At 37.7% G+C, this 14,399-nt stretch overlaps 2 protein-coding genes across 2 annotated transcripts; one reads left to right on the forward strand and one right to left on the reverse strand.

Moving 5' to 3' along the window:
• Positions 1–1,320: 1,320 nt before the first annotated feature.
• On the reverse strand, positions 1,321–2,601 carry LOC103947233 (putative SNAP25 homologous protein SNAP30). The gene is made up of 5 exons (XM_048584754.1): positions 2,163–2,601; positions 1,982–2,075; positions 1,781–1,896; positions 1,599–1,696; positions 1,321–1,513 (listed from the first exon to the last, which is right to left on the reverse strand). The coding sequence occupies exons 1-5, from the start codon at positions 2,502–2,504 to the stop codon at positions 1,417–1,419; spliced, it is 747 nt and encodes a 248-aa protein (XP_048440711.1). The 5' UTR covers positions 2,505–2,601; the 3' UTR covers positions 1,321–1,416.
• Positions 2,602–4,645: 2,044 nt separating this feature from the next.
• LOC125477546 (alpha-1,4 glucan phosphorylase L-2 isozyme, chloroplastic/amyloplastic-like) lies at positions 4,646–10,305 on the forward strand. The gene is given in 17 exon segments (XM_048584725.1): positions 4,646–4,925; positions 5,393–5,622; positions 5,735–5,836; positions 5,961–6,137; positions 6,223–6,498; positions 6,583–6,704; positions 6,706–6,852; positions 6,985–7,102; positions 7,202–7,585; positions 7,688–7,840; positions 8,071–8,199; positions 8,277–8,513; positions 8,622–8,698; positions 9,042–9,228; positions 9,302–9,502; positions 9,592–9,716; positions 10,074–10,305. Coding segments are annotated over 16 exon segments (2,856 nt in total). The 5' UTR covers positions 4,646–4,726; the 3' UTR covers positions 9,709–9,716; positions 10,074–10,305.
• The last annotated feature ends 4,094 nt before the right edge of the window (positions 10,306–14,399 follow it).

A 14,399-nucleotide genomic window follows, 5' to 3' on the forward strand; every position in this document is an offset into this window, starting at 1 on the left:
CGACGAGGATAGTGGTGGCTGCGAGAGGGGAAGGTAGCCGTGGAATATTCTGTGGTGGGTGAGTTGAAGGCACAAAGAACGTAACTGGGCACTCGACGATTCCGAAACTGAAGTCGGATGATCGCAATTACGGTGGTGGTGGAGGTTTCTTGGCGTAACATTGATTGGGTGAGAGATGGGTGCGGCAGCTGATGTGACAAAAAGTAGTGAAATGAAGACTGCCGCCGCGGCCATTAGAAAACGCCGCCGGAGGCCGAAAGTGGAGGAGGGAAACGAAAAAGAAGAGAGAGAGCTCTTCGTCATTCTTGGGAAGAGAGAGAGAGAGAGAGAGAGAGAGATGGGAAGGGGGGAGTGGTTTAGAAGGGGAGAAACTTTTTAGGTGTTTGGGATGATGATGATGGTGATGGAATTGTAGTAGTAAAACTAAAGGGAGTTTAATGCAAAGGAAAGGCGCAAGAGGCACATGAAGGACTTAAATTTATAATTACAATTGCCGAGGCTCATTATCCGTTCCATTATCTCCATTCATCAATATATTGAATACTTGACTCATTTTTGTGTCTTATTTTTTTAATCGGTAATTATTGTTTTCAGTAATTTATATATGTAAAAGTCAACATATCTGTATTTTAAAGTATGTCAATAAATATATATCGTTATTATCTTTGCATCATTAGGGGTGAATTTAGCTACACTAGGTTGGTTGCCACAAGGAAGAAACTTACTTATGTTGGAAACCATGATGGGGAGGTGCACGACACGGTTGGGATTCTGGCGTCGGGGCAAGTTCTCGGTGGTAGTGGAGCTGGTGTAGGCGGTATCAAGTCTGTTGATATCGGTAGCGGTGGTGGTGATGGATTATTAGGAGCAGTGGGGAGTGTACATTCTCTTGGTTTGTGAAGGAACAAGCGTGTTGGTGCTTGGGGTTTTTATAGGATATGTTGGGGGGTTATATTTCATATTCCAGGAAAAAGGCCGTCCCAGGAAATAACTGGACTCCTGTGAAGAGTGAGGAAACGTGAGCGGGAAGGCATCCTGATTGCCTGTTGTACAACTGCAGATTGCAGTGTTTGTAAATGTTCAAACTTTCTTCACACAGTTGGTGTCGGTAGCGATTTTCACTCCCGTATTCTCTTCCCGCCATCATCCCCTTATTTCTGTCCCGTCCCGGGATCTTATTTGATTTATACGATCCAAAAGTTAGGAAGAAAAAAGGAGTGGAGGAGAAGAAAATTGGAATGCAGAACTATATATTGTAATTTAGAGCTGTATGGTGAAATCTGAACAAAAAGGCTCCTTTTATTGCATGCATATCCCAAATAGGGGAAACCAGTTATATACAATCGAAAGTGGAAAAGATTTCTGTAGTTACAGTAACTAATGTTAGGCTGCTGGTATTTGTAAGGCTGTTGGTCTTCACCCAAGCAATCGTCGTGTACGTTGATTGGCACCTTTCACTCGAGAGTTCAGCTCATCAACATCGTCAGAGAGATTATCAATAGCTTTGTTTTGCCTGCATTTACCATATTATTAACAATAATGCGAACATGTATACGAAATCGTGAAGAAAGTTCACAGAGAAGAACAAAGATATTAACCTGTCAATTTCACTTCCCATGTCCATAGCCATACCCTTCAAATCTCCCAATATATTGCTTAGGTCAGAAAGAGCATCATCTTGCTTTGCCTTCTCATGCTGATATTCACAAACCGGTCCCATATGAGTAAATATGGAGAGCACGTAGCCATATTCTTGACAATCGTAATCGCAAAAACTTACCTCGACTTTTTGCAAGGCACCTGATCCTTCGGGAGGAGGCGTCGCAGGAGCTGACCGCCCTTTCGGAGCTATACCCAACTTTTCCTTCTGCTGTGGGTCAGCTTTTTTGGGTGCAGCTGAACATGATCAACAGATGCAATAAGCTTCATGAGGTTTTGAAGAATTAGGATATGAAGCAAGCAGATTATAACAGAAGCAAACCTAATGACAAATCAGGCCCCGAAATATCCTTGGTCTTCTTCGGCTTCCAAGGCATTGAGAACATGCCTCCAAGATTGTTTAAAATCTTCTCACCCTGTTTTCAGAATGCATCAATAGGTATCACAAGCAATATATAAATCGTCTAGGAATAACTAAAATCATGACAACAGGGAGAGGTTACCCGACTCAAATCCTTATCGATATCAACAGCCGCCATGTGAGTCCTTGTAATTTGCTCACCCTGCTGGTGCAACATGTCTAGTGTACTTGTCGCATCCCCTCTGATGTCCTCGGCAATCCTGAGGCAGTTATTGACACTCTTTGTTGTCTCCTCGGCCTTGTTAACGGCATATTTCTCTAACTCTTGCATACTCTGCTGCTCTAATGGTTTTTTTTCGTTACTGAAATCCGGGGTGACAAGCATAGGTTCCGAAGAAGTTCTTCTCGCGGGGTTAAGCGTGTTCTTCCCGGCATCTGAATCAGCTTGAGCAATCTTTGCAGGTGATTTTTTTAACCCAAACATTTTGGCAAGAAACCAATAGTTGTCCAAGTGGTAAGGTTTTTTTAATTATTTTTACCAAAAGTCACTAAATCAAAAGGAAATTGATTGAATCCTTGTGAAGATTCTAATATGGTACCTACAATCTCAGAAAAAAAGTTATACGATGAGAACAAATTCATAAACTAACAGCAATTAAGTATTTAAGCGATATTCTAAACTACTATAAATCATTTTAATATACTACTACAAGAATGAGCAAGTTGTATTGTCCAACTAACCTAACCCACGTCTGTAAAAGACCACGAATTTAGAAACAGAAGATCAAAAGTAGGGTTTCCCAATTTCTTTCTAATACCGCATTCTTCACTTGCCCTACATTTTCATACCACATTGCAATATTCCACTACATTCAATAACAAAAGCAAAAAGCTGAAGAGTTGATCACCAAAAATTACAACATGGGATGTGATCATGACCAAGAAATGTACCTAGAAATTTCGATAAAAATGGAAACTTGGTAGTGTTTTATACACAAACCACTGCGGTTTTTGGGCTACAATTTGGTTTGTGCTTGAAACGAAAAGAGGAATTTGAGAAGAAATTAGAGAGAAACAAAGGATTTTCTGTGGATAAGTATTTATTTTTTATGTATGTGGCTGTGAAAAAAAAAATCAGAGAGAGAGGCACCGCGCAAAAGTAGAGAAATTGGACGGCTCTAACCTCCTCCGAGTCCAAGTCCAACTTTGAGAGACCGTTGGGAGGGACTTACCTGCTTCCCTCCTCAAATTTCCTCAGTTTGTATTATTTTTGTGGATAAATAAAGGATTATTGTCAAGACATGTATGCATGCCACGTGGTGCCACGTGGGTGAAGCAGATGGCCACCTGTCACTATGGTCCATTGGCAATTTGTAGGCTTCTTGTTGGGTTATTAAAATCCCAAAATGGCCCTCTTCCATTGGGTCTGATTTTGGGTTAGAGAGAGTCATTGGTGGCCCAAACCTTTATTCCATTCTGGAATTTCTTATGATGCGGCATTTTTACAGTATGCCTATAATACACAGCGGAATGTTATATGTTATTATACAATTGGAGAGACATTTGAAAGAAAAATTATTCTAATTGTATAATAAGATATGATTTACCACTTCGTATTTCAAACACATTGAAAATTTTCTCCTCATAATGAGAGCGGATATGAGATTGAGACTTGTACATTGTAGATGAGAACACCAATAAATTAGTTGGTAGCTGGTTCATTCTAAAATTGTTAGATACCAATCTTTTGCCCTATGATTATTTTTTCAGTGTGATCGTTAAATTGTGATATGAAGTTTTTAGAGCTCTCATGTTATAATATGTGTATATGTTTATCATTATATAACTTAATCCTATGAAATATCATTCAAGTTGTTGGCTCATATATAACATTTCGATTAGTAATACAACGTGAGATGAGAATCACGCTAAAAAACTTGCGAGGAATGGATGGACAACAAAATTTCTTGAAAAGGGTGATTTGGAAAATGAATTAGCAACAAACAAAGATCAAACTCCAGATAAAAAACAACAAATTAACAAAATCAAAGTGGCTAGTTGCAATTTGAAGGGGCAAGTCACCAAAATAAGGTGATAGTTGCTTGCATGGTAGGGCAAGTTGTTAGGATAACGGAACGGCCCACTTGTCTTGACTAAAAGTGAGATCATAACCTTCACGTACTTTTCAAGAAATTTCAAGGAAATGCAGGAACAATATCATGCAAATAATTGTGCCAAATTTTCAGTTAAAGTGAATAATGCCAACGAGGGTTGGTTGAGTTAGTAAGAATCGTTATTTTCATTAAATCAAAGCTTAGGTTCGAGTTCTACTATCAGCTACCTTTTTCAGTGGCGATCTATAAAAACTAAAAAATGAACTAAAATCTCTTGTAAATTCTCGAAGAAGTTTGTGATATACTCTGATTCTAAAATGGGGTAGCTCCCCTCCTCGTAAGCTTTTTCAGGATGAAAAGCACACGGAGTAAGAACAAAAAATTTCATTAATTGGATTAAGGCCAATTAATTGAAAAAAAGATTAATGTGGTAAACTAAGTAATAGTGGAGACGTTGGAAAACGACGAATCAAAGCATTTCCCTCGTCTAAAACATGAGGAGGATAAGCAGACAAAAGGCAACACACTCTCTCTTTCACTCATTCTCTCCTTGCTCTGCTACTAACTTTCTCAGAGGGATACTGAGAAAGCAATGGCGGCATTACCATTCTCCACGAAATCAACGCCGTCAAAGTTCGTCTCAACCTTCATACACTCCAACCACATAAGAAGAAACTCGAGACCGTTTTTTATCACAACAACCACTTGTTCCCGCAGCCGAGCAAGGAGGCAGCTTCGTGTGAAGAACGTGGCGACTGATGAGAAAGATGTCGCCACTCAAACCCAACAAGGTTTGGTTAAATTTGTTTCCTTTTGATTTAGAATTTTGGTTGCAACGTGCTTTTTTCACATAAGTGAAAAGATTTGATGCTTTCATAGCCAATTGCATAAGCACTTTCTACCGATCTCAGCTGAGGTGGGAACTTACTTTGCTAAATCAATTTTAAGTCAAAGGGTTCAGCACAATCTCACTTTGAAGATTTCATTGCCCCGTCACTGAATTTTTTTCTAGGAGCCCAATCGTTGTGCGTTTGAAAATGCTTCTCTAGACAGCACTTCAGCTCAAAAGCGTTTTCTTAAAAGCAAGTTGAAATTCTCTCTTCGATGTATTTTGCTAACCCAGAAGCACATTCAACTTTTTCTATGTTGTCAAAAGCACTTTCAATAATTTGGGAGTTTACCACTTACAAAAATCTTTATATTCACTCATTTATATCGACTTGATTAAGTTGTTATTTGATTTGATCAAATGTTTCAGGCAGTTTGGCTACAAATCCTCCGGATTCTTCATCCATTGCATCGAATATCAAATACCATGCCGAATTCACACCCTCTTTCTCTATCGAATCTTTCGCGCTTCCCAAGGCATTCTATGCTACCGCTGAAAGTGTTCGTGACATGCTCATTGTTAATTGGAACGCTACATATGAGTACTATGACAGGCTGAATGTAAAGCAGGCATATTATCTCTCAATGGAGTTTCTACAGGTTTGCCATGAGCTTCTCTTTTTATCCTGATGCCGAAAATAACCTCTATTTTGTATACATTGCTTGTTGAGCATAAGGACGTCTCATCTGTTATGTTTTAAAATTGTTGCAGGGAAGAGCATTGCTGAATGCCATTGGTAACTTGGAGCTTTCGGGGGCTTATGCAGACGCCTTGAAAACGCTAGGGCACAATCTAGAGGATGTAGCTAGGCAGGTCAGATGCCCTGACCATTTGATTAACTTTACTGCGATTTCCGTTGAGCATTCCTTCGAATGGACTTACTTAATATTGTCTGGTTACTTTGGCAGTCTCTAAATTTTGTGTTGTTAATTGACAGGAACCGGATGCTGCGCTTGGAAATGGCGGGTTGGGGAGGCTTGCTTCATGCTTTTTGGACTCCCTGGCCACTCAAAATTACCCGGCATGGGGATACGGACTCAGATACAAGTATGGCTTATTTAAACAGCACATTACAAAAGATGGGCAGGAGGAAGTTGCTGAAAATTGGCTGGAGGTTTAATCATTGAGACTTACTTTTTCCTGTTCTGTTAAAAGTCATTCACTAAATTTTGTTGATTAAGAACACTATCCCTTATCAGATGGGAAATCCGTGGGAAATTCCAAGAAATGATGTGAGCTATCCTGTAAAATTCTACGGCGAAGTTGTTTCTGGGCTAGATGGAAAAAAGACATGGATTGGAGGAGAAAATGTCACAGCGGTTGCCTATGATGTCCCCATACCAGGATTTAAAACTAAAACCACCATAAACCTTCGACTTTGGTCCACAAAAGTAGCACCAGAAGAGTTTGATTCACATGCTTTCAACACTGGAGATCATGCCAAGGCGTATGCAGCTCTAAAGAATGCCGAAAAGGTTAGTATGTGTTCATCATAATTGTTACACTTATTCTTCCAAATCTGCATGGTTGTGTTACTTTAATCTTTTCATCTTCATTAGATCTGTTATGTATTGTACCCTGGGGATGAATCCATGGAGGGAAAATCACTTCGGTTAAAGCAACAGTACACATTGTGTTCGGCTTCTCTCCAAGATATAGTTGCGCGGTTTGAGAGAAGATCGGGGGAGTCTGAAATGGGAGGAGTTTCCTGAGAAGGTTGCAGTGCAGATGAATGATACTCATCCAACTCTCTGCATCCCGGAGTTGATAAGGATATTGATGGACGTTAAGGGCTTGAGCTGGACGGAAGCCTGGGATATTACTCGAAGGTACTTCCCTTCTCGATATTTTGACTAGTTATTTAGCTGCAAGTTGGCGCATTCCCTGTGACTTGGAGTGTTTTCCTTACATGTATAGTTATATATAAGTGAATGCTTTTTCATTCGTCGATTATCTTGCAGAACTGTTGCATACACTAATCATACAGTATTACCTGAGGCATTGGAGAAATGGAGTTTGCAGCTCATACAGGAATTACTTCCTCGACACGTTGAGATCATAAGAACGATTGATGAGGAGGTAATATTCAGCGTTCTGCGATAAAAATTCATTTAATGAGCAAAAGGTTCATTCTTTACTTTCTACTGTAGTATGTAACATATTCGTCTTCTTGACCAGCTAATTCATACCATTATTGCTGAGTACGGCACAGAGGATCTTAACTTGTTGGAACAAAAACTGAGAGAAATGAGAATTCTTGATAATATCGATCTGCCTGACTCAGTCATTGGAATTCTCTGTAAATCAGAAGAAAGTTCTGCAGTTGATCACGTTGAGGAAGTCGATTTTTCTGATAAAGAAGCTAAAACCACTGATGAAGTAGGTCAATCTAAAGTACTGGACACTAATACAAAAAATGAGGTTACATTGGAACCGGATCCTAAACTTCCAAAGACGGTGAGAATGGCTAATCTATGCATTGCTGGTGGACATGCAGTAAACGGCGTTGCTGAGATTCACAGCGAAATAGTGAAGAACGAAGTATTTAACGATTTCCATAAGGTATAAACCCTATAACAAAACTTGGAAGTGTTACTGACGTCCATTTAGTATTTGCATATTTTTTGTCCACTATTTTTCACATAATATTAATACCTCTGGCAGTTGTGGCCTGAGAAATTTCAAAACAAGACAAATGGGGTGACACCGAGAAGATGGATTCGTTTCTGCAATCCAGGTCTAAGTAAAATTATAACCAAATGGATTGGAACAGACGATTGGGTAAGAAATACTGACATGTTGGTCACCCTTCGGAAGGTAAGATGTCATAACTAGCTAAACTGCAAGTCATTGAATACATAGCTGCTGGTCATTTGATTTTCCTTCACTTCAATATATGAATTTCAATATTTATAAATCTCACTTTTGTGTAAGATGATAGCAAGTTCCATCAGCATTGTGCAAACTACCTGCATCACGCAAATGTACTGAATTTTTTTGCTTGTTCTATATAGTCTCCTTTTACACATTGCGTAACTTCTTAACAGTTTGCTGATAATGAAGAACTCCAATCCGAATGGAGGGAAGCAAAAAGGAGAAACAAGATTAAGGTTGCATCCTTCCTCAAGGAAAAAACTGGTTATCTAGTCAACCCTGACGCAATGTTTGATGTGCAAGTAAACTTCTGATCCAATAAATATTTCCCCTGTTTCCTCGGGTCCTGTTTTTCAACTAAATTTATATATAATATCAGGTGAAGCGCATTCATGAATACAAACGGCAGCTATTGAACATCCTGGGTATCATTTATCGCTACAAGAAAATGAAGGAAATGAGTCCTGAGGAAAGAAAAGCAAAGTTTGTTCCAAGGGTGTGTATATTTGGAGGAAAGGCATTCGCAACCTACATCCAAGCGAAAAGGATTGTGAAATTTATCACAGATGTAGGAGCCACAGTGAATTGCGATCGGGACATAGGTGACCTTTTAAAGGTATGTTTTTGGCTCATAGAAATTATCAGCTGCTTCACCATGTCCATTCTTGTCAATAATTTTGAGTGAGTTGCTCAAGTGTACATGTCTTTGATGTTTCAACCACAGGTTGTGTTTGTTCCTGACTACAATGTCAGTGTTGCTGAAGTGCTTATTCCCGGTAGTGAGCTCTCCCAGCATATCAGGTTTCTAGATTCATTTCTGCACAATTGCTTCAATTACAAGTTATCATTGGTCTCATAAACTTCTGGCCTCTTTGGGAATGCTGTTATAGAAAGCAGTTATGTTCATAAGCGCTTTTGCTAGAAGCATAACAAAGTTCTTAAGAAAAATTCAAGTGCATTTGGAAGCACTTCTCAAGGAAGCACTTGATAGGTGCTTCTCATAGAAAGCACCATAACCCAAATACTTTAAACTTTTTTTCTGTCAAACGTTCATGAAAGTGCTTCTGGTTGTCTGAAAACGTTTCTGAACTTCGCATAAGCATAAATAATGGTAATCATGGTACTAAATCTGTGGCTCTCTCAGCACTGCTGGAATGGAGGCGAGTGGAACTAGCAACATGAAGTTTGCAATGAATGGTTGCGTACAAATTGGAACCCTAGATGGGGCAAATGTCGAAATAAGAGAAGAGGTTGGAGAGGACAACTTTTTCCTCTTTGGTGCACATGCTCATGAAATTGCCGGGCTAAGGAAAGAAAGATCTGAAGGAAAGGTAGAATATATGATTAGTTGATTACTAATCACTCAGTTAACAAACTATTAGACCTAATTAACATATAATGTAGTTCGTTCCGGACCCGCGGTTCGAAGAAGTGAAGGCATTTGTGAGAACCGGCGTGTTTGGTCCTTACAACTATGATGAACTCATGGGATCATTGGAAGGAAATGAAGGTTATGGTCGTGCTGATTACTTTCTCGTTGGCAAGGACTTCCCTAGTTACCTTGAGTGCCAAGACAAGGTTGATGAGGCATATCGAGACCAAAAGGTGATTGTATATTATTTGAACAACTAATTCATTACTTCTTTTCTCGTTGAACGTTAACTTCCTTATAAATGTACACGAACATGGTGCAGAGATGGACGAGGAAGTCGATTTTGAACACAGCTGGTTCGTACAAGTTCAGCAGTGACCGTACAATTCATGAATACGCGAGAGACATATGGAAGATTGAACCTGTTGTTTTCCAGTAGAGTGAAAGGTAAATAGCTAAGCTTATATAGCTAGGTTGTGGAGCAAATTCAGATCAGTAATTAGCGTCACATTAATATATTAATTGGTTAACGCTCATATATTTAGAGTGATGTTATTCTCATCCCAATGTCTTATCTTCCTACCCACCTTTTAATGAATTTTTTTAATTACAAATTTGTCTATTTGCAAAAAGACTGATAAGGACATTAATTATCTTGTTTTGCTTAAATTTTGTTTTAAAAAAAAGTTTGGGCGTGGGAGACGATTTGTCTACCTTAAACCCTAACTCGTATTTTCATCTACTTCATTTAGAGAAAGTAAAAACATATCAACGGACTTAGAAGATGACCTTTTCATTGAACAGGTGGAAGTGACGCTTCTACGGAAGAAGTAGAAGACTATGTTTCTATTGAAAAGGTAGAAGAGTAATTTGTGTGTAGGTCATTTGAATTTGTCCATTGTATTTTTGAATTTGTCGTTGTCGAATTCTTTTGAATTTGGATACCTCTGTCGTTTCCATTTGAATTTGCAGACCTTAGTGGTTTTCATTTAGATATTATTTGTTATATTTTTTAAGAGACAATTTTATAATTTCATATGTATGTATATATTAAAGGTTATTTTGGGAATAATAGTGGGTGGGGAAATAGCATTTTATTTTTTTAACTTTTTAAGATGGGTGGGATTATAACGTGGGTGGGAAAATAAGATAATGAGGTAGGTCTAATAGCTCTCTACATTTATATACATATATAGTGAGGTAGCTCTCTCTCATGGTGATGGTAATGTTCCTCTTAACCCTAGCTCCTTTAAAAAAGAATAATGGTTCTATCAAGTGCCATTTTTGAGGAAGCCAATCAGTTTTGAATCCAACTCAAAGCACAATATTCCGAATCCTAGTTTAGAGTCCTCCTCCTTTAACTTAATTTAAAAGGTATTCCCTCTCTTTCCCATGCTCCTTTAAAATTACCTTTCTAAAGGAACTCTTTTACCAATAAATTGGTTTAATTTGCCCGAGTTAATAATTAGCTTACTGTTTTCAACTAAAGTTCAAAACTCAAAAGTTAACTAGCTTGCCATTTTCTCCATTAACCATATTTTTTTTTAGTTGTTGGGAGGATCCCCATCGATGAGATTCCTAAGGAGAAATGTCTTCACCATTTAAAGTGGATTGGAATTTGGAACTGGCCGCCTAACAATGTGAGATAACATAATTTATGAAAAATGCCTCGATTGGAATATGATTCTTTTAATAAAAGTTGTTTTGGAACTCATTCGATTTCTTTCTCCTTGTCACGCAAATGATAAATTAACCTATCACCTAGAGTTCCTAGGCCAACAACACACCACCACCTTTAAATAGAGAAAAACTATAGTATTACTCCTACTTTAATAATGCAATGGTTACTGGTGACGGAGTCAGAGATTTTGTTACGAGGATCAAATTTTATATGAGTATAAGATCTATTTTTTATATAATGATATTTTATTTTACACAATGAGGTGAGGGATTTGACTAAATCACATAATGAGAGCCAAATGTAAAACCTCTCACCTTCAATTGAAAATAATTAGTCTAAACAGTATTTATCGTAAATACTAATACATAATCTCTAATTCATTCTAATTATGCAGTATCTCTATTGTTTGTCTTTTTAGTGTTTCACTATTTCTCATTAGCTGTTTATAATAAATTTCTATGTAGTAGACGGATAATTATCATTCCAAAAGTTATTATACATATACTTTTCTTGACCTACTTTAACTAAAAGCCAAACAACATTAGTAAGGAATTCAATAATTATCAAGGCGAGAAGGGTCAAAGCAAAACAAACTTAGCAAAATATGAGGAGCAAAACTACATTGCCATAGTGATGCAAAAGATGCGTGACAACTCGTTCCGAATTTTACGGAATAGAAGGGTATTTTTGGTAAATTCTTTTGGGCTATGGGATATTTGGTTTAAAATATTGTTTTTAGGGCCTTAATAGGTGTGCCCAAGGGGCCCACCTTTGGATTTTGTCCCCTCGGCCCACTATTCTCTCTCTCTCTCTCTCTCTCTCTTCCTCACTTTCTCTCAACTCTCCCGTGCTCTTTCTCTCTCAGATCCCTTAGCCATCTCTCTTTCCCAAGGACCAGTACACACCCATTACACACCTGCAACGGGCGACCACACCCTCATCAAAACGCTTGGCATCGACGGAACCACCATTTTTTAGTGACAACGTAACTCGGGACTAAAGGAACCCTCTTTTTCCGGTGAGTCCAACGGCTTTCGAGCCGATTTCCGGCCACTACTTGGGAAACCAAAGTTTCGGGCGACCTCCGCCAATTTCGAGGCTATTTCCGACCAAACCACGGCTAGTTAGCCGTCGTGCAAGGTGCATTTATTGTGGCATTTCCGTCTTCACTAGTTTGCGTGGCTTTTCGAAGACGGAGTATCTATGAGTGGTCCCCTTCTAAAATGCATGTTTTAAAAGTAGAAATGCATATGTGAAAAGCATGATTTAATGGTTACGTTTTATGAGTAAATTAGATTTACACTTATGATATATCATGCTTTACTGTAAATATTTTGGAATACCATATTTTATTGAACTTATGTTCTTTGTAGTATATATGATGGATGACTATATACTATTTATGAACATGTTTCTTTACACTTTTTTATAGTATATATGATGGATAACTATATGCTATGAAGATGATTTTGAGATATATGTACTTATGTTTGGAATCAGTACATTCAAGGATTTGTGCATATTTAGTGATCACTATTTTGCCTACGGGCAATGATACTTATATTGACCTACGGGTTGGGTGCTGTAGGAGCCTACGGGCGATTGATACTTGTGAAAGAAGTGTTCTGAAGGAAGAGTTCTATATGCCTTCGGGCGATACTAATACCACTAGTTAGCACACTATATACTATATATGTTTTTATGACATGCTAGGGTTTCGGAAAACCTATCACATATTATTCTATTAGTTTTCATAAAACTTTGGGGGTTAGTACGTTATTGAACAACTGTTTCAGTATTATATATATATATATATCAACTTGGTCCACTTATGTTTGTTTTGCACCCCCTTAAGACTTAGATTCGAGGCGTACAACTCAGGTGTTAAGGCACTCCCGCATTGGCATCTTCGAGTCCTCTCCGTGTAGGACCCATCTCTTGTTCATTCAATTTTTTGTTATTCCCTTTAGTGTCTAGGGTTAGTTATATGCTCTGAACACGTTTCTCATTTGTATATTAATTACATTTAAATTTATAAGTCTTATTTATATTCATTGGTTCACATGCATTCTAGTATGGCTTTGTCACCTTCGGGTGTCGGCCAGCACATGTATACCCTGGTATTTGGGGAATATTAGGGTCGGGCGTGTTAAGATGACCCTTCTAAGCCTTAATTGGCTTCGCCCTTGGTTACTGGCCTACTGCAACTGATGTATTAGTTTGTAAAATTGATATGGTCCATCTCTATAATCAATCTAAAAATTCTACAATGCTCAGGTGCATGCCAATATCTTTTCTTCATCTAGTTGGTCGAAGAGTCCAAAGAAACAAACGATAAAATTCTGAAGCATATCATGCTCTTATGCATAGTTGAAAATAATAATAATAATAAAAAGGGAAAAACTACTCCAAAAACCCTAAGCATAAATTGCAGATGCATATTGTGATATTGATGTACGATGATTAACGCGGGAAAAATATAGATCTATGAAGTTGGACTTGCATGCCCTAGCATTATAGTTCACAAATGTGTTTGTTCTGCCCTAGTTTGTTAGCTAGCTACACCATGAAGTGCATGACTTTTCAAGCCATTTATACAGTTGCGAGTTTTTTAATATTAAGCTGCAGAATGAGAGCCAATAGCATATCTGTATGTATATATATATTTAAATCTTTAATATTTATTTTATACAAAGTTTAAACATTTTTGTTTTCCCTGTCTGGGTTTCTTAAACTTATGATGTGATTGAAGTGGTTAAGTAATCGGCAGGCTCTTTCTAATGCCAATGCAACTCATACATTGAAGGAAAATAAAAAAAGAAAAGGCCATATAGAACTTTTGTAAGGTGGTCCCTCCTTAATTTCAAGGTGAGAAATATTAAGAAAACTCTCTTAAAAATGAGATTTTTTATGTATTCTCTGTCACTTCATATTTTTAACATAATATTTTATAATATTGACATAAGAATTAACGTCAAATCATAAGATAACCAAAAGTTCATGAAGAGTTCTACTTTGAGAGAAGTTTTTTTCTTTCATACAGCACATAAACAAAGTTATTTACATTGTAAAGTAACACCACTTGATAAAAAATGATTCTATAAGATATATTATATATAATGTATAAAGCTAAAGTTAAAAAGAAGGACACTCGATCTCCAACAATTATTTGTGCATGAAAGCTAGCTAGCAATATTTGGTTCATGCATATACATATTATTTGGTATATTTCACTTCCGACATGCATATATTTGTGTGAGCCGTTAAGATTCCACAGAACATATATCTTTTGGTCCAAATGGTTGTGTATGTCCCTTTCAGTGCTAGGGTTTTGCAAGGGAACGGTACAAAATGGTTTCTCAAGCTAAAATCATGGCATTTGCCGCCACTAGGGTTCAATGCTTCAGGTTATTGGGATAATGCCGTTGACCTAATTCTTTGTGTGATAT

Source organism: the organism of the source record quoted next, unplaced genomic scaffold, assembly GCF_019419815.1.
Source record: "Pyrus x bretschneideri cultivar Hongxiangsu unplaced genomic scaffold, Pyrus_bretschneideri_v1 Contig22, whole genome shotgun sequence".
NCBI classification, from domain to species: Eukaryota; Viridiplantae; Streptophyta; class Magnoliopsida; order Rosales; family Rosaceae; genus Pyrus; species Pyrus x bretschneideri.

Bases quoted from the DNA above. Each gene is read 5' to 3' on its own strand.
- LOC103947233 (XM_048584754.1), bottom strand. From the start codon at position 2,504: ATGTTTGGGTTAAAAAAATCACCTGCAAAGATTGCTCAAGCTGATTCA. The intron at 2,076-2,162 runs GTAACCTCTCCC...TTCTGAAAACAG, and splicing joins TCGATAAGGATTTGAGTCGG to GGTGAGAAGATTTTAAACAA. The intron at 1,697-1,780 runs GTAAGTTTTTGC...TGTGAATATCAG, and splicing joins GTGCCTTGCAAAAAGTCGAG to CATGAGAAGGCAAAGCAAGA.